General features: G+C 36.1%; 4 protein-coding genes and 1 pseudogene across 5 annotated transcripts; 3 read left to right on the plus strand and 2 right to left on the minus strand.

The window, feature by feature from the left end:
* The first annotated feature begins 2566 nt into the window (after window positions 1-2566).
* LOC147284283 (uncharacterized) lies at window positions 2567-3390 on the plus strand. The gene has a single exon (XM_086245251.1). It carries the CDS (start codon window positions 2756-2758, stop codon window positions 3233-3235), a length of 480 nt encoding a protein of 159 aa, XP_086101377.1. The 5' UTR covers window positions 2567-2755; the 3' UTR covers window positions 3236-3390.
* A 3371-nt stretch (window positions 3391-6761) lies between these two features.
* LOC147284284 (serine carboxypeptidase-like 1) lies at window positions 6762-10339 on the plus strand. The gene is made up of 14 exons (XM_086245670.1): window positions 6762-6940; window positions 7000-7169; window positions 7755-7831; window positions 7935-8051; window positions 8167-8269; window positions 8365-8402; window positions 8489-8590; window positions 8728-8814; window positions 8918-9118; window positions 9197-9268; window positions 9469-9584; window positions 9772-9885; window positions 9987-10032; window positions 10114-10339. The coding sequence occupies exons 1-14, from the start codon at window positions 6762-6764 to the stop codon at window positions 10195-10197; spliced, it is 1506 nt and encodes a 501-aa protein (XP_086101796.1). The 3' UTR covers window positions 10198-10339.
* A 279-nt stretch (window positions 10340-10618) lies between these two features.
* LOC147284285 (uncharacterized) lies at window positions 10619-11301 on the plus strand. The gene is made up of 2 exons (XM_086245405.1): window positions 10619-11003; window positions 11100-11301. The coding sequence occupies exons 1-2, from the start codon at window positions 10631-10633 to the stop codon at window positions 11189-11191; spliced, it is 465 nt and encodes a 154-aa protein (XP_086101531.1). The 5' UTR covers window positions 10619-10630; the 3' UTR covers window positions 11192-11301.
* Window positions 11302-14319: 3018 nt separating this feature from the next.
* Window positions 14320-19693, minus strand: LOC147284286 (galactomannan galactosyltransferase 1-like). Of its 2 annotated transcripts, XR_015122307.1 has the most exons (2): window positions 17861-19693; window positions 14320-14374 (listed from the first exon to the last, which is right to left on the minus strand). XR_015122307.1 is itself a non-coding variant. In XM_086243891.1 (1 exon), the coding sequence occupies exon 1, from the start codon at window positions 19232-19234 to the stop codon at window positions 17912-17914; it is 1323 nt and encodes a 440-aa protein (XP_086100017.1). In that variant the 5' UTR covers window positions 19235-19693; the 3' UTR covers window positions 17581-17911. The 2 variants fall into 2 exon arrangements, 1 of the variants encoding a protein (XP_086100017.1); XM_086243891.1 differs by lacking the exon at window positions 14320-14374 and having other exon boundaries at window positions 17581-19693.
* A 1373-nt stretch (window positions 19694-21066) lies between these two features.
* Window positions 21067-22647, minus strand: LOC147284287 (galactomannan galactosyltransferase 1 pseudogene; annotated as a pseudogene).
* Between the last annotated feature and the right edge of the window lie 1014 nt (window positions 22648-23661).

Raw genomic sequence — 23661 nt, forward strand, 5'->3', positions numbered from 1 at the left:
TGTAAAAAAAAAAAAAAGGTATACATCAAATCATAGGCATGAGTCTGTAAAACACAAGCATTAACTTTATAACATAGGCTAGGTTAACATGAAAAATAATAGTTAAAACTTTTTTAACACTAATGACATTAAGTAAATTATTTTATCAAAGCAAATTTCAAATAAGTAAATTTAATGATCATATTATATTACAATTAAAGTATAAATGATGTGATAGTAGATAATTCTGCCTTTTCAAATCTCATTTGTCCTATTAGTTAATCTCACGAGCCTTCGCTTAGTAAAAGAGTTAGTGCCAACTGCCAAGGCACCAATGTGATGTCAAAATGGATCGAATATCTCTTCCTCTACTCCATGCATCCTAATGAGACCTCCTCTTTTCTTTTGTCAATAACAAAATAAGTGTCTTAGAAATAGTTTAATACTGTTGCAAGAAAAAATAGTTGTTAAGTAAAGTAAAACAGTTATGTATTTGGTAAATTATATTTTAAAAAATGTTGTGAATGAAAAAAAAGTAATAAAATGTTTGATAAATTTTAATGTAAAATATTAGAGTTATGTATAATAACTAATACTCTTTTATAAATTATAGTGAGTGAATCACAATTGAAAGAAAAAGCAGTTTTTATATTTTTTTATCAAACACTTAACTTCTTGTGGCTCACCTAAAATTGTAAGCTGCTTTTGAATGTCCAAGAACAACCTTAGACAATAACCAATGGAAGATTAGTAATATGATTAGACCTTCAATTATTTAAATGTTGCCCAGTTTAGAACATTTTAGGGGTACTGCATTAATAGTTTGAACTAAAAATGAGGATAATGTTAATTTTTATCAATATAAATTTCTTAGTACATGGCCGACAATGTAGGTATTATTAATTGGTGGAATGAATTTTGTTCTGCAGAGGTGGTGATGAATTGGTCAGGAAGGAATGATTTGATTAATTAATAACTTTTTTATGAGGATAAGTTTTCATTATCAAAACTGAGATATTGGTCAATTTCACAGTTTATAAAATGAAAATAGACGTGCCATGCAATATCTTGTATGGAGCTAATTAATATCGTTCTTGAGTTTCAACAACGTGTGTAAAGGAAAAAAGAAAAAAAAAAAGAAAAAAAAAGAATTATGTGTAGAGAGCGACACGTGGTCACTAGTCGCTGGTTATGCCACATGTCCTCTATTTTGGGGTCCGTAAAAAAATTTCACAATATTTTGCTAGCAATGACTGAATAATTAAAGTCACTAATTACTAATGAGTACATTTTTGCTCACCACAAAAAGTGGTGGTGAGCATTACGAGTAAACTCATCCATTCTGTAATATCAGTTGTTCACCTGAATAAATTAATTAAAAACTAAACATGTTGTTGGGTGCTTGCTCTTGTAAGCATAGAAAGCTCAACCATCCTTATATAATCGACAAAATTTCAGTACATCAAACAAAAACAATTATGCTTAAACATCGCCCATTCCATTCATAAATATGATCATTATTAATTGTTCTCCTGAATCAGCACTCATTTCACTAATATGATTATCATTTCACTAATAGATCTTTAGTGAAATATCATTTATCCAATAAAAGTGAAATTTAAGGGGGTGTATTGAATTGATATTTTAATAGATTTTAAAAGAATTATAGACTCTTGCAAATTTCATGGATTCTTAATTATTGAATTCCATGAAATCTATCAAAATTCACACTTGATGAAATCCTTTAAAATTCATAAGAGATTGAATTAATACACTTCTATTTTTATAAAAATTTTAAAATGAATAGAATTAGATTTCTATGAATTTTTAAATTCTTTTAAAATTTATTAGAATCTCAAATCTTGTTTTAATCATAAAGATATATAAAATAGAAAATTAGGATTAAATAATAAATATTAATAGTTTTTCAGTAAAGCAGCAAGACACTAAGTTTTTTTAATTTAGGTACTAACCTAAAACAAGACATTTTGGATTAGGTCACAAATTAGTTTGCTATACAGTTGTGACTGTTCGACAGTCATAACTGTAACTGTTTCAAATTCATAAAAATTCAAACTTTATAAAGGTTTAATGCTTTTAATTTAGGATTGGGGGATAAAGTCATATAACCTATAGACTAAACATTAAAGTTTAAGCCTTGTAAATATTGAAAAAACAACAAATCAATAAAAAATTTATGACTGTTAGACAGTCACAGTTCAGTATAACCATGTTTTTTGAAGTTGGTACATAAACTGAAATTTAGTATCTAAAGTGAAATGACATAAATATTTTAATAGTTAAAATAAAAAAATATTACAATTTGGTACCTAAATTCAACGGACCTCGTATAAAATGATCAATTGAGATAACGTAAATTTATTTACCCTCCATGTGCATATAGACACTATAATCTTGTTCTTATCCCAGTGTAGTCTTTTCAAATTCCAATCCGGCTTTACTTTGACAAAGTCCACACGTCCCGCCCATTTTGTTCAGTGAGTTCTATAATATGCTTTGTTGGACCACGTACCATAAAAAAGCTACCTCCTCCCATACATACCAACAAATTGCAAACAAACAAACCCCAAATCACTCTCTCCCTCTCTGCCATGCATCACTTTCATATATAAACACATCTAATCACAATCTTCTCCACAATCATAAGCACTTCTTGTTTCCCAAATTTCCCAATCATTTTCTTGCTTTGCCTTGATACACATATATTTATAACTTGTACCCTTTTCTTCTTTAGCAATTTGATACTTGCAAAACCATGAAGGCTAGCAAAGAAAGCAGCAGATTCAGAAGGTTCATGAAGGTCCCCATAAGGATTTTGATTAAAGCCAAAGACTTCTACATCCAGAGCATGACTGAGTGCTCTGGAAAATTGGATTATGGCATGGGCATGGGTTGTCCAACCCAAATCCCCATTACTTTGCCCAGAAGCTTCAGTACCAGCTCCACCAAATCAAGCAGCAGCCAAAACAATAATGAAGATTACAGAGAGCTTCTGAGGGCTGCTTCTACTAGGGCTAGTTTAGGCAATAACAAAACTGGTCATCAGTTAAATCTTGCTCCTCCAAAACTACAGCAGCCCAATACAACGATGATGCCTCGGAGTATCAGTGTTGCGATTGGCAGGATTGATGAAGACAAGCCATGTGAGTTTGATCAAGAAGATGTCATGGTGAAGACAGATGTGTATCCAAGAAGCAGAAGCCATGCTGTTTCTAGGAGAACAATCATGCCATAATTAATTATAATAAAGAAACAACAAGAAAGGCAGCTTTTATTTCTTACAATATTTATTTATCTCAAAGTCAACTGTTGGTTTTCTAGTTCTTATATATCCATGTTTTCCAGCCTTTTAATTAGGTTGATTATTAATATATAGTAGTTGTTCAGGTATTTTGTTAATTTTTAAGATTTTGAACAATCAACGATCCCTTATTAGTATACTCAGCATGTTATAGTATCAAACTATGTTATACTATAAATGTTATAGTATACCCATTTGTGAAGCTGTACAAATGGGTATTTAATGTTTTGTAACCTCTGTTTGTTGTAGTTTTTCGTCAATTTGTGAAGAAAAATGAGGTATTAATTGTGACTTATATAGCTTTATATACTTTCTTATTTCTTTAGCTGGCACATTTTGCATGCCTTGAAATCTCTAATAATTTTTGGAGTCGATTTAGATTTTCTTTAAAACTTTGATGCTTGTAGCACTTTGGTTCATAATCTTCAGTCTCATTTTGATCTTTAAACTATTATGTCCTATAAGTGTGTTAGTTAAGGACAAAAGTACCGGTGACCAAAATAATCACTTTTGTACGTTATGGTTACCGAAAGTGATTTTCTGCGAGGCAAAGGTAACAATTTTTATCCTTGAATGATTTAGATGAAACGTTGAGGAACAACATATTATAGTTTGTTCTTAAAGTTTAGGTACTAAAATAAATGAGGAATTGGTAGAAATTCTAGGTGAAGCAAATCAAACCTATTTTCAGACAAAGAAGATAAAAAAACAAAACTATAGTGGGGTCAAATTTTAGGAGGCAAAATTAAAATTCTCTTTTTTTTTTTTTTGAAACATTTCTAAAATTTGAAAATTGCTTATTTAATGTTGGAGTTAGTGAGTTACTGCCTACAAATATCTCAGGATAATTTTTTATTTATTTATTGGAAGATACATATATTAAAGAAAACTAAAAAGAGTTAAGTTAGAATGAAAAATCATATAGGGGCTTCCCCACCTAACTAGCAAGATTTTCACAATGTAAAGTAAAATGGGCTAGAGCATGAGCTGCCTCGTTAGAGTATCTCAAGTCTTTCCCTAAACCTTTCCTCAAATTTAAATTTGGAGAAAAATGATATAAAACAGAACTCTAACCATTTCCTAAAATTTCTCCAAATTTGAGATTTCCCTAAAATTTTCTTCAAATCAAGTTATATGGATGAGGCTCATCAAACTCTTCCCAAACCTCCAATGGTTAGATTTTAGACTAAAAACCTAAAATATATATATATATATAAGGAAAATTTTAACTTTAGCATTGGACAACATTTCCCTAAATTTAACTTTTTTCTCTAAATTATCCTCAAATTGAAGAAAAATATGCAAAAAGGACCAGAGGTGCTCTTATTCTAGAATCATAACTACAGCTAATCTGGGAAGATTGAATCTAAACTCTCTTAACCTCCTCTAGAAGGTGTCCTCAGAAACTAAATCTTCCTCCATCTTCTAAATTCGAGAGATGTCAGGATAATCTAATTTGCAGTAGTTAGCAGCGGAACCTCCAATCATATTGTTGGTTGGCCAATATATGTGTCCAACTGTCCATTATTTGGAGCCATGAAAAAGCAAAACCAACGACGGTACTTAAATGAGGAATAAAATTAAAGCAATTGTGAGAGACAAATGATGTTTAATCATTGTTGGATTAAATTTGTAAGTGCTGCTGAACTCATTATATTAAATTTGATGACAAAGTACTATGAGTGCTTGTTCGTGCTTAAAATTTCACTTAAGTGAGTAGCAGTAGTCTCAAAACTAAATGCATGTGGTTGGGGGAACTTCTTTTTTTCTTTATTCAGATTAATTTTTCATTGGGCATTAATTTTGGTATTATTAAATCCAAGCATTAGTTATTAAATTTTCTTTTTTCCAAAGTTATTTTCAGCCTTCCTATTCGATATTTTGAGCACAAAAGTTAGATCAGAGGGAGTTTTCATTGAAGTCATCACCAAATATTAATTGATACTAATAAGCAACTTGATTGTGTTGGAGCCACTAACCTCCATAGATGATAACCGTACGCACTATATTGTCCCCATCAATATGTGTTGTGCTTTGTAAAATCACGCGTAGCACTATCACAATGGTGGTGGATTAAAAGTTTGGATTAATGGCCGGTGCCATACAAAACAAATTAAAGGGAAGAAAGCTATTTGACAATCAAAAGAATATCTGATACTGATGGTATCTCCAAACAAGTAGAAGATAAGAACAACTCTCCAACCATCACGTCAATTCTTAATCTTGTGAAATTTTAATCGCACTAAAATTTATATGCACTCGTATATGAATCTAGGAACTTAGGAAGTGTCAACTTGATTATTCACCTACTTTGTAAAGAGCAAATTTTATTGATAAATATAGTGTAACTAGTTTTATGACCCATTTCGTTAAATTTATTACACCCTTCTGTCAAAATTTAAAGGCTAAAGTTCAATTTAGATTCTAAACTATAGGGAGTATTTCAACTGTATCCATTATCTACAAAATCATTAAAAAACATACCTCATCTAAAATTTAAATTGAAAAAATAAATTTTTCTTCTTCTTTTCCTTTTCTAACTCTCTCCACCTCCCATTCTCTCTCTCTCTTCCCTCTCTCCAGCCAACCTCCCAACCCAACCCCTCCAGACCCCACCCGGCCCCACCCCCACCACAACCCGCCAGACCCTCCCCTTCCACTTACCTGAGTCTCTCTCTCTTTTCTCTCATTTTTCTTCTTCTTCCCTATGTCTTCCTTCTCTCTCGCGTGACTTCACACAGTCCAGTCGTGACTAGGCCAACTCCGACCAAGCCCAGCCGGCGCCGGACCACCAGCCACTAGCTTGCAGCTCCTCTTTCTCCCCCCCGTCCCCTCCGACCATCCCTCTCTTCCCTCTCATCTCCCGTGCGACTCTCTCACTGTGTGCACCTCAGCCCAGCCAAGGCCGTGCATTTCCCGGTGGCCCAAGGTCACCGGCGGGTCCCCCTGGTGCCGGCCATCCCCCCACGAGCTATAGTTGGGGTCGGGAAGATTGTGGTGGGGGTGGGATCGGGAGGGGCTGGGTTGGGAGGGTTGGCCAAAGAGAAGGGAGAGAGAGAGAGAGAGAGAGTGTGGGAGGTGAAGAGGGGTAAAAAAGGAAAAGAGGAAGAAAAATTCATTTTTTTAATTTAGATTTTAGATGTGATATGTTTTTAAATGATTTTGTAGATGATAGATGCACTTGAAATACCCTTTTAAGTGTCTAAATTCAACATTAACCAAATTTAAATGTTAGGTGACCAACTCATCCATCTTCAATGGGTTAAACTGTTAAAGGTAACCAAGAAATGAAGCAGTGACACAAGTCATATCCAAAATGTTGACACCTGCAGAGACATAAAACAAAGAATGGACACATGGCAATGGCATCTCCCATGCAACTGTAGCTAGTGCAGGACTCAAAATCCTTTCACTCTCCCAAGTCCCAGAAAACAAAGCAGTGAGAAGAAAGAAAAAAAGAATGGAAGCACCACTTTTTGAGAGGATTCAAGGAAAAGTTTGTGCCAAATTTTTCAAGTGGTTTTGTTTCCAATATTTGATTTCTCTGCTGCTCTTCTCAAAGCCTCAGGTTTCTTGCTCAATCATCATCAAATCCCTGCCTGGATTTCCTGGTTCCCTTCCCTTCAAACTTGAAACTGGGTGAGTCATGATCTGATAACAGTACTCACTAGCTTAGTTAATTAATTACTTTAATTAAGTTACTGGCATTTGGGTTTGATCAGGTACATTGGGGTTGGTGAGAAAGAAGATGCGCAGCTTTTCTATTACTTTGTTGAATCTGAAAGGAGCCCAAGAGATGACCCTCTTTTGCTCTGGCTCACTGGTGGCCCTACTTGCTCTGCTCTATGTGGACTTGCTTTTGAGATAGGTGCTACACCAGATGCAACTACACTACTATGCTACTACATATATATGACCCTTTTTTTTTTTTTTTGTGATTTATTAGTTGATCATTGTGAAAATCGACTGTAGTAGATTGTCTGGAGACAATCCAGACTGTAAATCTGAACAACAAATCAAAACAAAAACCCACCTAATTTTAGTTTAGATTGAGAGCCTAACAAAATAACATTGAACATTTATCATGGAGTACAAGTTTTAGTGTGGAATAGTAGACCTGTGACCAGTTTAAGTGGACTACTTCTCTGTAATTTTAAATGTGAAAACTGAATCTGTTTCAGGCCCCATTCAGCAACAAAAACTTTATTGATGAATAACTTAGTAACAATTGTCTTTTGTAAATTTCTTTTTACCTTTTGTATATTATATGCCCCAGCAAAAAAGTTACTGCAGTTTTGTTATTTCAAGCTTTCTTGGTCATCTTTCCACTGAGTTTATCTAATCCAGAGAGTGCTTACCAGCTTCTAGTTCCATCACAATGTAGTGCCTTCCAATTCTTAAATGACAGCACCCTCAGTCTAGAAGCTTTTGACAAATTTTTTATTTTCTGTAGGCCCTATAAAGTTTAAAATGGTTGAGTATAATGGTACCTTACCAACTTTGGTGCTTAATCCTTACTCGTGGACAAAGGTAAATTTGTAACGTATTTGAATGTACGTGCATGCTATTTATCTTTATTCTTGTACCACTGCTGTTTCCTCATGTTGTTTTCTGCATAATTGCGATGCGTTAGGTTTCCAACATAATATTCGTAGATGCACCTACTGGCACCGGGTTCTCATATTCAAGGAGCTCGCAAGGGTCCAATGATATATTGTTTGTTAATCATATTTATAGTTTCCTCATGAAGGTAAATTAGCACAACAATTGCATTGAAATGATATACAAGCACAAGCAGCCGGCGTATATATATTTCTTCTTTAAGGCAATTTTGTTACTTGTTCATGAACTTGATTTGTGTGCAGTGGCTGCTCAGTCACCCTGAATTCATTTCAAATCCAATCTACGTTGGTGGTGACTCGTACTCTGGCCTAATTGTCCCAGTTGTAGCTCAAGAAATAGCAAAGGGTAACATTCATACCAACGTTATTCAAATGCCATAATAAGTTGAGCAATTAACTATAGATGGACACAATATTACCTGGCTTGCTATGGTGCTGCAGGTATTGAAGCCAGAAACATACCAGAAATTAATTTCAAAGTGTGTGTTCTAGGACCAAATTTTGATTACTAGCCCAAGAATTTCAAAATCACTAAAAGGACTAACAATTTTGGAAACTTTTCCAGGGTTATCTGCTTGGGAACCCAGCAACAGATTTAAATTTGGATAGGAACTCATGGATCCCATTTGCTCATCGGATGGCACTAATTTCTGATGAACTGTACAAGGTAGTTCAAACAATCCATTCTCTATATTCTCCAATTCATCATCCAAGAATGAACTGCATCTAGTTGCCATCCATATCATCTTAGTTCCATGTAGTTTTAATATGAATATTTAAGTGGGGCTGCACATATTTCTTAAGTCAGCAAAAAAGAGTTGCAGAGGACAGTACCGAGGAATCAACGAAAGCAATAAACAATGTGCAAAGGATCTCCAGGATATCTCAGCGGTGGGAAGAGTTTTATTTTTCCCTATTCACACTAGAGTTATAATTATGTATTTTCCTTGCATTTTCACCACATTGTTTATTAGATACTATTTTGCCTTTGCAGTGCATTGAAAAAATAAATCAAGGTCGCATCTTGGATCCTGTGTGTCCTTCCAGCTTTGTTGCAAATAGCAAGATGCATGACCACCAGAGAAAGCTCTTTGAAAAATCAGAAGATCCACCATTTAAACTCAACCCAATTCACCTGAGCCTTAATCCCAAACTTCGAGAGCCAACATTTGGTATTCCTAAATTTGGGTGCATGGTGAGTTATTCACTTTTCTCTAATCACCAATCATTCCAATGAGCAAGGTGTTTGCAAATGATGACACCCTCATTACAGAATTACGAGAATTTTCTGATCCACATTTGGGCAAATGATGATAGTGTTCAGAAGGCGCTACACATTCAGAAAGTAAGAGAATTTGACCAATTGGAAAAATCAACGTATGGAATTCTTAACCACACACAAATTTTTACCTGTTAAGACATTGTTGATGTTGGGACATCAACTAATATTGTGTGAAAATTCCTGTGTGTGTGTGTGTGTGTGAAAATTCCTAGTTTAACAAAAACTTATTTGACATATCATTTTACTTTTTGGGAATAAACTAGAAGATGTTGTGGATTAGATGCAACAGCAGTGGCTTGCCTTACACAAAACATTTCCAGAATGTGGTTAGCTATCATCTATCTCTCAACGCCGGAGGTTATCGAGCTCTAATATACAGGTCTTGTTTTTGGTCATAAGCTCTAAGATACAGGTGTAGTTGCACTCATCTCTGCACTCATGCAGTGACTCAAAATTACTATCTATATAGTAAGCAATAGACCTAGTTTCCCGATTGGCGAACCAAATCAATGTAGTTTGGGTTATCTGAATTTTTGAGGACTTTGAAAAGTGAATGTTTTATGCAGCGGTGATCATGACATGTTGGTCCCGTACTTGGGAACCCTAGCATGGATTAAGTCTCTGAACTTTACTGTCGTTGCTCGCTGGAGACCGTGGCTGGTTGATGATCAAAATGCAGGGTAGGCTTTGTCTACACCAATAATTTACAATGGAGCTTTATACCATGTAGTGGTCATAACTGAATCCTCATTTGCTTACTGCTGCTGTTTGCTGTGTGCAGATACTCAACGTTATACTCAAACAACTTTACATTTGCAACTGTTAAGGCAAGAGTGTGCTTCAGTGCTTGTGCTCTTCTACAATATTGAAATGGCCTAATAAATTCTTATTAAGTGGTTGTTTTGCAGGGAGGAGGTCACATAGCGCCAGAAGATCGGCCTAAGGAATGCTTTGCCATGTTCAAAAGGTGGATCTCTCAACAACCACTGTGACCACTCCAGAGTTCCATCTCTAGACTGTAAATGTGCTCAAATTTGATCACATGAGCACCCTTTTGTTCAGTCAAGAAGAGCATGTTTCTAATGGTCATTGGTATTTGATATTGTGTAATTGTGTTTCTAATGGTCATTGCTATTTGATATTAACTGTTTTATAATTTTGTATACCATATGGTCTAATGGTCATTGCACTTGGGTCATTAACAATTACTTTGAGCCTCTAGTTAAAGAGAAATTACCATACTGTATACTTAAGTCGATGAGTTATTGTAAGAGGGACAAGTCAATGTGATTAAAGAGTTGCAATTGCAAAGCTGCAGGGTAGAAGCACCCAAAGCAACCAATAACACCAGCAATAAAACAAGGCAAACTAGAACTTGTAAAAGAAACGACACAAAAGAGGGTGTCGTACGTTTTTTCTGCAACAATGCGCCGGGAAGATAAGCGACGCAAGTTCCATGAGGGTGTCCTCAACATGCTGTATCCTCCTCCTCCTCCTCCATCACCACCAGTACTCGTGGTACCCGTGGACATTTTACGTGAAGACTTGGAAGTAGATAGGTTAGGGGAAAGTGGGTCTTCAACGTCGAGCGGTGATGATGATGGTAATGGCGAAACTGGGCCTCGGAGGCTTACAAGGGCCCAGCGGAAGAGACTGCGCAAGAAGAAGGTCAAGGAAGATGCTTCTCGCCGCAGGCAAATTGTTGGGCCGCTTTTGCCTTCGACAGTTGGTCAAGTTGAAAACGAACCTCAAGGTGTTCGATGTAATGCCTCTGAGGATGCTGTCGTCGAGAAACAAGGTGAGAAGGCTAAGCCACCACATTGTATTTTCACATTTCTATTTTTGACAATTGTATAACAAATTGAAAACATGATGAGGGGTTGCGTTTCTTCAGGAGATCAGCAGCTACATGCTTGCTCTAACCACAACAAAGTGAATCAAAGGAGGAAGGCAAAGAAGCTGGCCAGGGAAAGAGAGCAAGATTGACATGTTAGGATTACACTAATGTCTTCTTGTGGGAATCACTGGGCAGTGATTTTGACTTTAAAATTAGCTTACAGTGTCATCAAAATGTATGATTGGCACCATCGGGATGATTGCACTAATAATTTGTATACTTCTATGGATGTTGAAAAATTTATAAAACAAAAATAACAGTTAATGACTTGCATTACTGTCATGGAACTTGGAAGAAGCCTCTTTTTTTTTTTAAAGGAAAAGGAGCCTTTTTTACTCAGTGCATCACACTCAAGTCTCAAATATGTCACAATTTAGCACATGCATTCTAATTGTTCATGTCGTTCCAAATTGTTTCATAGGGTAGAATTTCCACATATGTTATATATACCTTTTAGTATCGAGGGTTTCACTTCCACTTCCAGTCTTCCACCGACGCCAAATTTAGTAATGCCATGTAATATTTGGCATAGTTTTTGGTATTGCCAAATTTTGAGCACCATACTTTAGGCAAGGTATTAAATTTTGAAATTTGGTCGAAAATTTCGTTTGTTTAGGGTTACAAAATCAAAACACATATTAACAATTTTTCGTGAAGATTTTGCCGAAATTTATCAAAATTTATCGAAATTTTCCTATTTTCTCCAACTTCATATTTTCACCAAAAATAGCTCGAGACTCCAAATAATTCACCGAAAAATTCTACAGACTCGTATTGATGAGTACTAATTTCTTACGACCTCAAAATAGTCAAATTGCTTTCAAAAGAATTATGAAAAATTCTACTCTCATAATTTAATTCTAAAAAAATAATAATCGCCAAATTCTTGAATTTTTTATTTTCTAAAATTCATTTCCATACAACTAATCTCTAAAACCACAACCAAAGGTCTAAGTTAGTTAAAATAAACTTAAGGAAATTTCTAATTCCTTTAAACAAACCTTAAAACAAGTTTGAAAAATTTAAGTAACAAAATTACCATAAGCCAAAATTTGGGTTGTTAAACTCAGTAAAGACAAAGCTTGGCTGGGTGAGAGGCACGAGAAAAAATAAGATCAAAATAAAAATAAAAAGACTGAAGAGAGAGGCACGGGGGAAAAAAGTAAGGAAAGAAAAAAAAAATGAGGGGGGGGGGGGGTTTGGGGCCTTTGGGCAATTGGAAAGAAAAAAAAATGTTTGGGATTTCGTTTAGTTATTTTAAACCTTAAACTCTAATACATTTCTATATAAAAAAAATAATTAAAAATATCCTAAAGGGCCTAACATCTAATATCCTATAAAATATAGAGTATATAGAGTTTAATGTATAGATTATAGAGTATAAAGAGTATTAGGGTATATAGAGTATATAGAGTATTAGGATTTAGATTTTAGTGTATAATTAAATTATATAGTATAAATAATATACTAATTTTATTTATTTATTATACTAATTTTATTTAACAGTATTTGCTGCACCGCGCATTATATTCACCTTATATCACATGAAACTTATTATATAATTTAGTTTTTTCAATGTTTTTTATCAATTTAGTAGAGGCTTAATTGTGTTTTTACCACCCAAAGTTTACATTGATTCTCACTTTACCACCCAGAACTTTTTTCCTACTTTACTCCCTGAATCTAGAGTGACAGAATAGACGGAAAAAAGTTAACTGGGACACGAAAAATAGTTTTGGGTGGTAAAGTGAGAATTAGTGTAAACTTTGGGTGGTAAAATGGAACTGATAAAGTTCTGGGTGGTAAAGTGAGAATCAATGTAAACTTTAGGTGGTCAAGTGGGACAAATAAAGTTTTGGGTGGTAAAGTGGGAATCACCCCAAACTTTGGGTGGTAAAAACACAATTAAGCCATTTAGTAGATAATATGTTAAATAAACATATGGTAAAGTTTCATTAAAAATTTCTGTATTTTCATATCAATTTCCGTCGTTTCCGTCTAATTTTTGTTAAAATTTAAAAATCTTCAAAATTTCCATCAAAATTTCTTCCAAATTCGAAATTTAATTCCTTAACTTTAGGACTGAGGCAAAACTGATGAATGTACCATGCCAGCTTGTACCTAGAAGAAAATCTCTAGATTACCACATTACTGTGCAAGCATGGTTGTACTCGTAGAAGCATAATTGTTTCGGATCTTTATTGGTTTATGGTTGTAGGAGCTTTAAATGTTTCTCAACGAAATTTATTACACACTCACTTAGCTAGGCTAAATATGATATATTTATCTAAATTTACAGGAATACTTTAAACTAGGGATGGACACGGGTCGGTTTGGTTCGGTTTAGCCCCCAAATTGTAGACCAAACCAATGCCTTCGGGTTAGTGATTTTTCAAACCAAACCAACCCAATGAAGGTGAAACAACCGAACCAAACCAAACCAATTAAAGTCGGGCTGGGTTGGTCGGTTTGATCGGTTTGGGCATGTCTCAAAATACAATTAAAATTTAGGCCCAAATTATAAATGAATGAAACTCCCTTTAAGTTATAAAATTAATGTCTCTATTTTCTACACATGAACTCAATTCAGTACATGTCTGCTTTTACAGTGGAACAATTACAGTCACATGTAAAACAAGAAAGCCATATATGTGAAACATTAATATTAATATATTAAAGAATAAAGCCATGTGAAAGATTAATATTAATTTATTATAATATTAAAGAACATAGGCTATGAAACTAGGGAAGGTGAGATGAGTTCTCATTGCTTTGAACCTTTGACTATTCTAAACAAGGTGAGATGAGAAACTAGACATGTGAATATTTAATTTAATTTTTTTTTTAAATTTTTAGGTCGGGTTGGGTCGGGTTTGATCGGTTATTTGAAACGTCAACCCGCTAACCAACCCATTTGAGATCGGGTTGGTCGGGTTATGAACCGACTTCTCTAAATTGGGTGTCAAAAACTGAACCAACCCAACCCATTTTGGTTGGGTTGGTCGGGTTGCATCGGGTTTTGTCCACCCCTACTTTAAACCTGAACAGGAGGGAGATGAACTCATAACTTCTGCATACATCTCGAATACATGTAATTAAACATGCGCTAGAAAATGGACATAAAACACGAAAATGTGGTAGAAAATTCAAAAAATAAAATGATAAATCAAAATGCCAGCCTGTTTTGCTAGAGTAGCCTCCTGTTCATAGAACTTTGCCAGGACAATGGAACCTCAAATGGTAACTTGAACCTTGAGGACCCAGTGTTCCTCCTATGGTCAAGAAGAAAATAATTCATGTTCTGGACTTATTATAAAGTATCAAAATAAAGCACAATATTAAACTCACCTCTGCCTTAAACATCAAGTTAATAAATATGTCAAAGTATCTCATGAGTTATTAAGGTAGAAAGTTAGGTAATCCACAGGTTTGAGGATTTGAAAGCTATGAAAAGTTAACTGTAATGCACCCAAATAAATGAGATGTTAGGTAAGCTAGCTTGCATACAATAGGAGAAGACTTAATTTTATATCCACTAGGATTCACTTCTTAACTCAAAGATATCATATTTTAGTCCCTTTCAACCGTGCATTGGACCACAATGTAGTCATAGATATGTCAAGAGCCGGCAGTGACATTCATTTAGCATAAAATATTGCTACACTTCTCAAATTGTTTATCATATCTTATTTGCCAAATAATATAATAGTGTGACAATGTTTCATTTAATGTACTTGTAACAATAGATAAGACATTGACATGAATAAAAACGCATTAGAATTATGCAATATTATTTATCGATAATACCATTCTTATAATAAGAGAATATTATCCACCTTCTCTTTTATTATTCTTATTTTATAGTGTATTTTCATTAGGGCTGCCCATTGGTTTGGTATTTACCGAACCGACCGACTACTGATCGAAATTTTTTGGTCTGGTAAATCGATTTTAACAAGCCGAAAATCGAAAATCCGAAACCAAAAAATTACCGAAAAAGTTGGTTTGGTTTTGGTAAAAACCGAAAAAAGTTGGTAAACCGACCGATTACCGAAAATTATGACTTTAAGCAACCGAATCGATTATTACCGAAAAAACCGAAATATATACCGAAAAATCTGAAATAATTACCGAAATTTAGTTATATATATATTTATATGTAATATTATTACATTAATAATTTAATATGGTTAGTATATGGTTATATATATTTATATGTATTATTATTACATTAATATGCTTAGTATATAGTTTATATAGTTTATAGTTTATAACTTTATATAGTATATAGTTTATAATACCATATAGTTTATATAAATATATAGTTTATAACTTTACTAACTTTATATAGTATATAATTTATAACTCTATATAGTATATAGTACAAAGTATAAACTACTTATATAATAATGTTTTAATATATAATTTTAGTTATACTTATACCCTATATAATAAAATTACTAATTAGTATATAGTTTTAGACTTTTAGTTATAACTTATAGTTTTAGACACTTTACCTTATATATTCTCTATAGTCTATACACTTTATCTTATATCCTAAACTTAATACTTAAAAGTTAAATACACTAAACTTTATTAATATCATATACACTATAATTAAAAGTTAAAAGTTAAAACATAAAATCCAATTAAGCATACAATTTTAATTTCTAAACACTAAACTCTATACACTAAGTCTATTATTATTTATTAATTACTCTATAATGTTATATATACCTAACATTGTTTATGTATATAATATATAGTTATATATAAAGTTTTAAAGTTATAAACTAATTAGTACTTAGTAGTTACTATAGTTTAATAGTATATAGTTTATAATACTATAAGACTATAGTTTATATAATTAATAGTATATAATATAGTATATAGTTTATAATACTATAAGACTATAACTTATATATTTGATAGTATATAGTTTATATAATTTATAGTATATAGTTTATAATACTATAAGACTGTAGTTTATATATTTGATAGTATATAGTTTATATAATTTATAGTATATAGTTTATAATACTATAAGACTATAGTTTATATATTTGATAGTATATACTACATAGTTTATAATACTATAATTTATATATGTAACATATATAACATATAACATATAGTATTATAGTCTTATATATATTAGGGTTTAGTATTATGGTATTATAGTCTTATACTATAGTTTATATTAGGGTTTAGGATATTTTTAATTATTTATTTATATAGAAATGTATTACATAAATTAAAACAACTAAAAAACCCCAATCGAAACCCCAATTGTCCAAACCCCAATCTTTTTTTTTTTTTTCATTTTTTTCTTTCCTTTCTTTTTTTTGTGTGCCCACCTACCCCTATCCCCCCCCCCCGCGACTCTCTCTTCCTTACTTCTTCAGTTTTTCTTTTCATTTTTTTTTCTTCTTCTCTCTCTTCCCTCTCCTTGCGCCGATCACCTTCTCCGACGAAACTCTCTCGTCCAGCGGTCGATGGAGACGGGACCAGTCCCAAAAGCTTCCTCTCTCCCTCCTCTCTCTTCGCATGAGCATTGATTGCCCAAAATCCAGCCGAAAACCCAGAACCCGAACCCATAATCCGGCACTGTCGCCGGCGTTGACTTCCCTTCTAGGCGGCGTCGAGGCTTCCCACCACCCAAGTCTTCTTCCTCTCGACGTTCTGAGCACGATGGTGTGCTCGGATTCTCCATCCGATCAACCACGGCGGCGGATCGAAGCCAGAGATGTCGAAGGCTCCCTCTCTCTTTCTCTCTCAGACTCTCACTCTTTCATCTCTCATCTCTCTAACTCTCGATCTACCTCACAGTCCTCACCCAACTCAGTCGCCGATCTGGAATTGCAGGTAAATCTTGTTTTGATTAATGGTTTTTCTGTTGTCTACTTGTGTAGATTTGGCACTCGAGGTACGATGTTTGTGAAGGCGGTCGATGCTACATTAGAAGTAAAGGTCTCGTTTGGATTATTGGTAATGGATCTGAAGCCTCACCGATTGTATTTTGTGATGAATACCAAAAATACCGAAAAATGCCGAAAATCGAAGGATCCGAAAAATACCGAATGCCGAAAAAATCAATTTGGAAATCGGCAGCAAAATTGAATTACCGAAATTTTCGGTAATCGAATCGGCAAAGGCATTTACCGATTCGATCCGACCGATGGGTAGCCCTAATTTTCATGGTCTGAATCGTTCATTTTTTAGATAATTATTTGAAGATCATTAATGCATAAAATCAACTAAATCGAAAATCATTTGATAATGTAATCATTCTTAAATAAATAAACGATGAATTAAATTATCATCAAAATCGTTTATTTATTTGATCACAGTTAAATGATCAAACGATTTTTAATTTAGTAAATTTTTTATAAAAAAGATCTTCATAATTATATTAAAAATAAACAATTTTAATTATAAATTTACATTGCTGAATGATAATAATAAAGAAAAAAGTAACTGTAGAAGGTGAATAACATTCCTCTTTATAATTCTTTATAATAATAGTGAGGGGCAGCCACACAAACCGCATGATGCTTCCATCATCCAATGCCCTTAAAAAGTTGAAAATCATCCTCCAATCATGAATGAAGCACTAGTTTTAGTTTATGCGCCTCAAAAGCTTTAAAGCTCTCCCACTAATTAGCACGGCAAAAGCCAAGAGCCCAAAAGAGAATAAAAGACAAAAGCAATCCATCAAACACTTGAAAAATCCAACACAGAAGATTTATGCTATGCACCTTTTCATGTGATTTGATCATGATGAATTGATGGTCTAATCACTAACTAATCTACGAAGCCGGGTAATCGAACGGCACAGGAGAGACGGAGGAATCCAGTAGGCGAGGGTGCACGAAACCATATTTACGAAGCACCTGATTGTCAGCAAAACGCAGCGCTTTTTGCATTCCATCCCAACACGACTCTCCCTTATACATCTGATTGTGGTTCCCACTGCAGGGCTGGCATCCAGTGAAGTGCGTCACAAACGGTCTCCTCCAGCTCCCTTTCCCGTTCCCGGCCTCCTTCAAATGCTCCTCCCGAAACGCACCGTATTGCTCGCTCACTTTCTCCGCGTGCCTCCTCCTCAAAACGTCGTCGTTCCGCTCCATCTCCGCGTACAGCTCGGTGATGTTGTCGAGCGTCCCTACTATCTCCGCCCAGTACCCCTCGAAATAAAACTCGCCCTCCAAATAAATCTTGTCCGCCCACGTGTCCTTCTCTTTGTAGATTAAATAAGCCAGGCCCGTCTGATCGTCTGACTCCGGAAATGCCTTGTCCGGGAACGTTGATCGGAGGGTCTGACCCCACTTCTGGTAATCCGGGGTCTGTGGGCCCATTTGGGCCCACACCTCCATGATGTCCATGGCCCACTGGCAGTTTCTGATGAGAAACACCCCGGCGTTGAGGCCCGTCCAGCTGTGCTCGTCCAAAATCAAGTGGGCCCAGCCGTGGACGACGAGGTTGTGGTTCTTGTACCGGTCCAGAGGGAGCTTGAACTCCATGTCGGTGAACAACGCGTCCGAGTCGACCCACCAGATCCACTCGGCCTCTGGGTGGGCCAGCATGGCGGCCCGGACCACGGGAAGCTTGGCCCAGTAGCTCCTCATCTTGGGGTGCAGGAACGCGTCGTTGTAGAAGATATCGTAGCCGTGGATTCTGCAGTAATCAACTTTATTCTTGAAAAAACGAAGAAGGAGATGATCGCCAATAGGATTCTTACACGCGGATGGCTGAGATCCAGTCAGCATTAGAACCCTATCTCCTGCTCCAGCGGCGTATGAGGGGTGGTGCAGGAGCCACTGGCGCCGCTTCTCGTCCCAGTTCTCGACCGGGTCCCCGATGGAGTAGCTGAGCTCCGGGTCGTCGTAGAAGGTTCGCTCGGGCGGGTCGCGGTGACCCGTTTCGGTGGTGGGTGGGGCTCCGGCGTCCGTACGGCCGAAATTGGGGGTGGTGGGAGTGGAAGCGGGGGAAATGAAGGACCAGAGAGAGAGGAGGAGGAGAAGAGCGAGAAATGCTCCGCCGAGAAAGAGGAAACCGTCGGTGGCCCACGAAGAGGGTTTGTTTCGGAAAGCGGGTTTGGGCATTGTAGGAGAGGGCTCAGGCGAGACCATTTATAACGGTGTCGTTTTGGCGGTACGCTTCTATTCTATCTGAGCGTTTAAGTTTGAACTTTGAAGTGAGATTTGATATGAGGAAAGGCAGTGAGGCAGTACGTGAGAGTTTAGCTACATTTAAGCACATTTGGGTTTTGTGGGGAAGCAATGCAATAATGGTGAGTGTACGCTAACAGTAACAGACTAACAGGTGTGTAAGTAAAGGAGGACTGAGGAGTCGGTTTTGGAGCGGTGGAAGATGCTAAAGTACGCCATAATGCCAAGGGTCTGATCTCCTGATCTATGGCAGTCAGGGTCCCTCTCTGTCTCCCTGCCTTACACCATCAAGGTGGTGACACCTGGATAATATGTAATTATGTACCGACACTTTTGGGTTATATTTCCTTCTGTTTTTTTCTTTTTTACCGAATTTTGAGTTAATCTTTTCCTTCTTTTTCTCTTTGTCCGAATTTTGGATTGATTATCTAATGCTAAGAGCATGTTACGCACTTACACGTTTGTCTCACGAAATAGAATTTTAGAAATTACATTTGCTTCTTAGAATGAATCAAATTCCTTTCTAAAATGGCCATCGGATGAAAAAATTATTAGCTATATTTAATAGATCGATTTTAAGTAAAGTCCTCATTATTGTGGATGACCTTAGTCTAATACGATTTTAAGTAAAGTCTTTTAATAAAGTGATTGGTACTTTGGTAGTAAGGGTGAAGCCTACTACAGACAGCGAGTGAGATAGTCATCGTGTTGTTCACTTGGGTCATGAAGTCGCTCTAAGCAAGTTCTTAAATCCTTGGGTCAATAGGACCTCATCTATATGGGTAGGTATATAGAACAGATAAAGACAACAGAAAACAATGACTGATAAACCCATCAGAAGATTAAGAATACAATGACTGATAAGTATAGTTTTTGTTAAACTGTCAGGGGTACACAATAATTTAAATGCTAATTATATAGTTTTAATTAGGAAAGTGGACCCCCACTTGCCTTTGTAATCCCATATATTAATTCAACTAAGATACACTACTACTTCATCAACAGGCCATATGCTCTTCAACCATGACGTATGATTTCCAAATCGTTGCCAAAAGCAAACACTATATTTATGTGTTTCTCAACTTTCTCTCTTGTGCAGAGTTTTCTAATTTGGCAGCATTTCCAATTTCATATTATAATTCCAGGCTTCACTGGTCCTCCACTTCAAGGAATCTGAGGATCATAAATTAAAATCACATACATTTTCTGGCTTTTCAACTGTAGAATATCTAGCTGTAAAAACTAAAAAGCATTCCTTGCTCCTTCCACCTCTAAAGGGAGCATCCAAAATCGAAACAAATCAAAACATCCAAGTACCATTTGGCCCTCTTCTCCCTATATTTGGAAATATATAAAACCAACTTTGACACTCATTTTACTAGTTGCAAAATAGTAGTTCTTTTGTTCAACACCACACTAACAATTTGTCCAACTACAAATATTAATTTTGTTATTCTATGCATGGTTCATTCAAGGGTGGGCAAAAGGCATGTAGTCAAAATACATCAAGTGCGCAATGCAAGTCTTTCACTCCCTCTAAAAGTAAAAATAAAATTATTTATACATACCATTCAATTGATCATATTTTATACCATTTTTTTAATAGAGTTGTTTGAATCTAACATATATAGGACTCATATATGTGAATCTCGCATCTATTAGAGAGATGATACAACACAGTCAATTAAGATGATACAAATAACAGTATTCAAAACATAATAAGCAAAAACTAGCATGCAACGTGTACAACCAACAAAATTATGCTCAAAATCTTTGAAAAAACATACACCAAATCACGCAGGATAATCAAATGGTACAACGATCATCTCTGAGGAACTCAAATTCTTGTGCAGAAAACCATAGTTACGAAGCACTTGATTATCCGCAAAATTCAAAGCCCTCTGCATCCCATTCCAACAAGCATCCCCAGAATATTGTGGATTATGCTCTCCATTACACGGTTGACACCCCGTAAAATGCGTTACAAATGGTCTCCTCTTACGCCCTTTCATATGCTTCTCTCTTGCCACATCATACCACTCGCTCACCTTCTCTGCATGTCTCCTCCTCAAAACGACGTCGTTTCGCTCCATCTCCGTGTAACTCTCGGTGAAGTTATCGTACGTCTTCACTATGCCTAGCCAATAAGCTTCCAAGTAATACTCCCACTCTAAATAAGTCTTGTCACCCCATCTCTTTTTGTTCATGAAAAGTAAATAAATAAGAGCGGACTGATCGTCAGGGAGTGGGAAGGGCTTGTCTTTGAATACTGATCTTAAGATTCGGCCCCACCTCTCGTAATTCGGAGTCTGGGGGCCCATTGAGGCCCATTTGTCCATCAAATCCATCGACCACTGACAGTTCCGGATTAAAAACGACCCAGCATTTAGGCCCGTCCAACTTTTGTTATCTTTGTCCCCGTAAACCATATTGGGCCAACCATGGACTACGAGGTTATGGGCCTTGTACCGGTCCAGAGGAACCTTAAACTCCATGTCGGTGAACACGGCATCCGAGTCCATCCACCAGACCCATTCAGCCTCCGGGTGGGCCAGCATCGCGGCCCGGACCATCGGGAGCTTGGCCCAATACGAGTCCATCTTGGGATGCAAGTAAGCGTTGTTGTAGAAGACGTCGTAGCCATGGCGTCGGCAGTAGTCGACCTTGTTCTTGAAGAGCCTCAGAAGAAGATGATCGCCAATCGGGTTCTTACAAACGGACGGCTGAGATCCGGTGACGAGGAGGATCCGATTGAGTGCTCCGGCGGCGAATGACGGGTGAAGGTCCAGCCAAATGCGTCGTTTCAGGTCCCAGTTCTTGACCGGCGGCTTCACGATGGAATAGCTGAGATCCGGGTCGTCGTAGAAGGTTTTTTGGGGCGGGTCGAAGCGGAGGTCCGGCGGGGCCTGAAGGGATGAACCCGACCCGCCTAGAGGAAATGGGATGAACCCGAAATAGGGATTGTGGAGGTAAAGGGTTACCAAGCACCAGAAGGCCCAGCCGAAGAAGAGCCCGGCGACGAAGGAACAGGGTTTGGTTTGGTGGGTGGGTTTCGCCATGGCAGTTGTTTGGTGGTGAGAAAAGTGGTGTGAGGGGAAGAGATCCCATTTTAAGATGGATTGGGGTTTGGGGTTGGCTGTGAGGCTGTGACACTTGCCTAAAATTGGTCCTGGAATTTACTTTGCGGAAGCAAATTTGGAAGACGTTAATGGCGGGCAGATTTTGTTTCCAAAAGTAATGAAGCTAAAAATGGTGGGTAATTAATTAATTATTGCAGTGTTTTTCGTTTGGTCTGATTGGGGTTGGTGTGCTAGAATCTGATATCCATTTTAGGAATTACAAGAATAAATGCTAGGGAAAAAAAAAAAGAGAGGAAGAAAGATGATGCTGCTTCACTTTTTGACTGTCTTCTGCTCAAATCTTAGAAGGTGTTCTAGTTGGGTTGGTGGCAGGAAATTTTCTGTACTTTACTATATGTCTGCTTTGGGTTTTCCAATTCATTGATTATTACATTTTCTTTCTTCAATTCGTTGGATGTGGTTCTTGGGCGGGTTTGGGTCATTTGTGTTGGGGGCTCACATCCTTGTCGGCTGCCCATGTTCAACATATATTTTCTTTTAACTTAAGTGAGGAGGTGATGGCAAGTCCAATTAACTCATTAAAATATGGGGATTCATCTAAAAAAACGTTTAATGTTAAACATTTACTTATCCGATGCAGAAGAATTGTACTTGAGCTCGATTCCTTACAATCTCTATCTTGGATCAAATCACATAACAATTTGTGGTAAGATTTTAAGTGTTTAACTATGCTGATTATTGACAGAGCGTAAGAGCATTTCTAGTTTTTTCCCTATATTTCCTTCAAATATGAGGATAAATTTGGGAGAGGGCTCTTTAATGCTAAAGTCAAAATTTCTACAAATTAAATAATATTTGACCATCGCAAGTTTGGAGAGCCTCATCTATTCAACTTGATTTAGTGAAATTTTTAAGAAAATCTCAAATTTGTGGAGATTTTAGAGAAGGGTTTGATTTTATGTCAATTTTCTTGAAATTTAAATTTTGATAAAGGCTTAGGGAAGGGCTAGAGATACTTTAAGAGCAACTCCAATCATCCCTCTAACTTTTTCTTAAACTTAAATTTTGAGGAAAAATAACTCAAAATTCACCTCCAACACTTCCCCAAATGTTCCCTAAATTTGAGATTTAGTGATTTCAAAAACTATAGCATTTTTAACTTTTTTTGCCAAACGAAAATTAAAATGTTTTTTACTATTGAAAGCGGTTTTAAGCCTTCCAAAAATACTGTCAAACAAGAAATCAAGTTGTTTGATTTTTGAAGGAAAAATATGGAGGGAATTAAGTTTGGAGGAAATAGATAATTAA

Source organism: Dryas octopetala, chromosome 5, assembly GCF_963921425.1.
Source record: "Dryas octopetala chromosome 5, drDryOcto1.1, whole genome shotgun sequence".
In the NCBI taxonomy this organism is placed as follows: domain Eukaryota; kingdom Viridiplantae; phylum Streptophyta; class Magnoliopsida; order Rosales; family Rosaceae; genus Dryas; species Dryas octopetala.

What these genes read in the sequence shown, in the direction of transcription:
- LOC147284283 (XM_086245251.1), top strand. Translation starts at nt 2,756, where the DNA reads ATGAAGGCTAGCAAAGAAAGCAGCAGATTCAGAAGGTTCATGAAGGTC.
- LOC147284284 (XM_086245670.1), top strand. Translation starts at nt 6,762, where the DNA reads ATGGAAGCACCACTTTTTGAGAGGATTCAAGGAAAAGTTTGTGCCAAA. An exon ending in TGGACTTGCTTTTGAGATAG is followed by an intron (nt 7,170 to 7,754) that starts GTGCTACACCAG and finishes TATTTTCTGTAG; the next exon opens with GCCCTATAAAGTTTAAAATG. An exon ending in TATCGAGCTCTAATATACAG is followed by an intron (nt 9,585 to 9,771) that starts GTCTTGTTTTTG and finishes TGTTTTATGCAG; the next exon opens with CGGTGATCATGACATGTTGG.
- LOC147284285 (XM_086245405.1), top strand. Translation starts at nt 10,631, where the DNA reads ATGCGCCGGGAAGATAAGCGACGCAAGTTCCATGAGGGTGTCCTCAAC. An exon ending in TGCTGTCGTCGAGAAACAAG is followed by an intron (nt 11,004 to 11,099) that starts GTGAGAAGGCTA and finishes GCGTTTCTTCAG; the next exon opens with GAGATCAGCAGCTACATGCT.
- LOC147284286 (XM_086243891.1), bottom strand. Translation starts at nt 19,234, where the DNA reads ATGGTCTCGCCTGAGCCCTCTCCTACAATGCCCAAACCCGCTTTCCGA.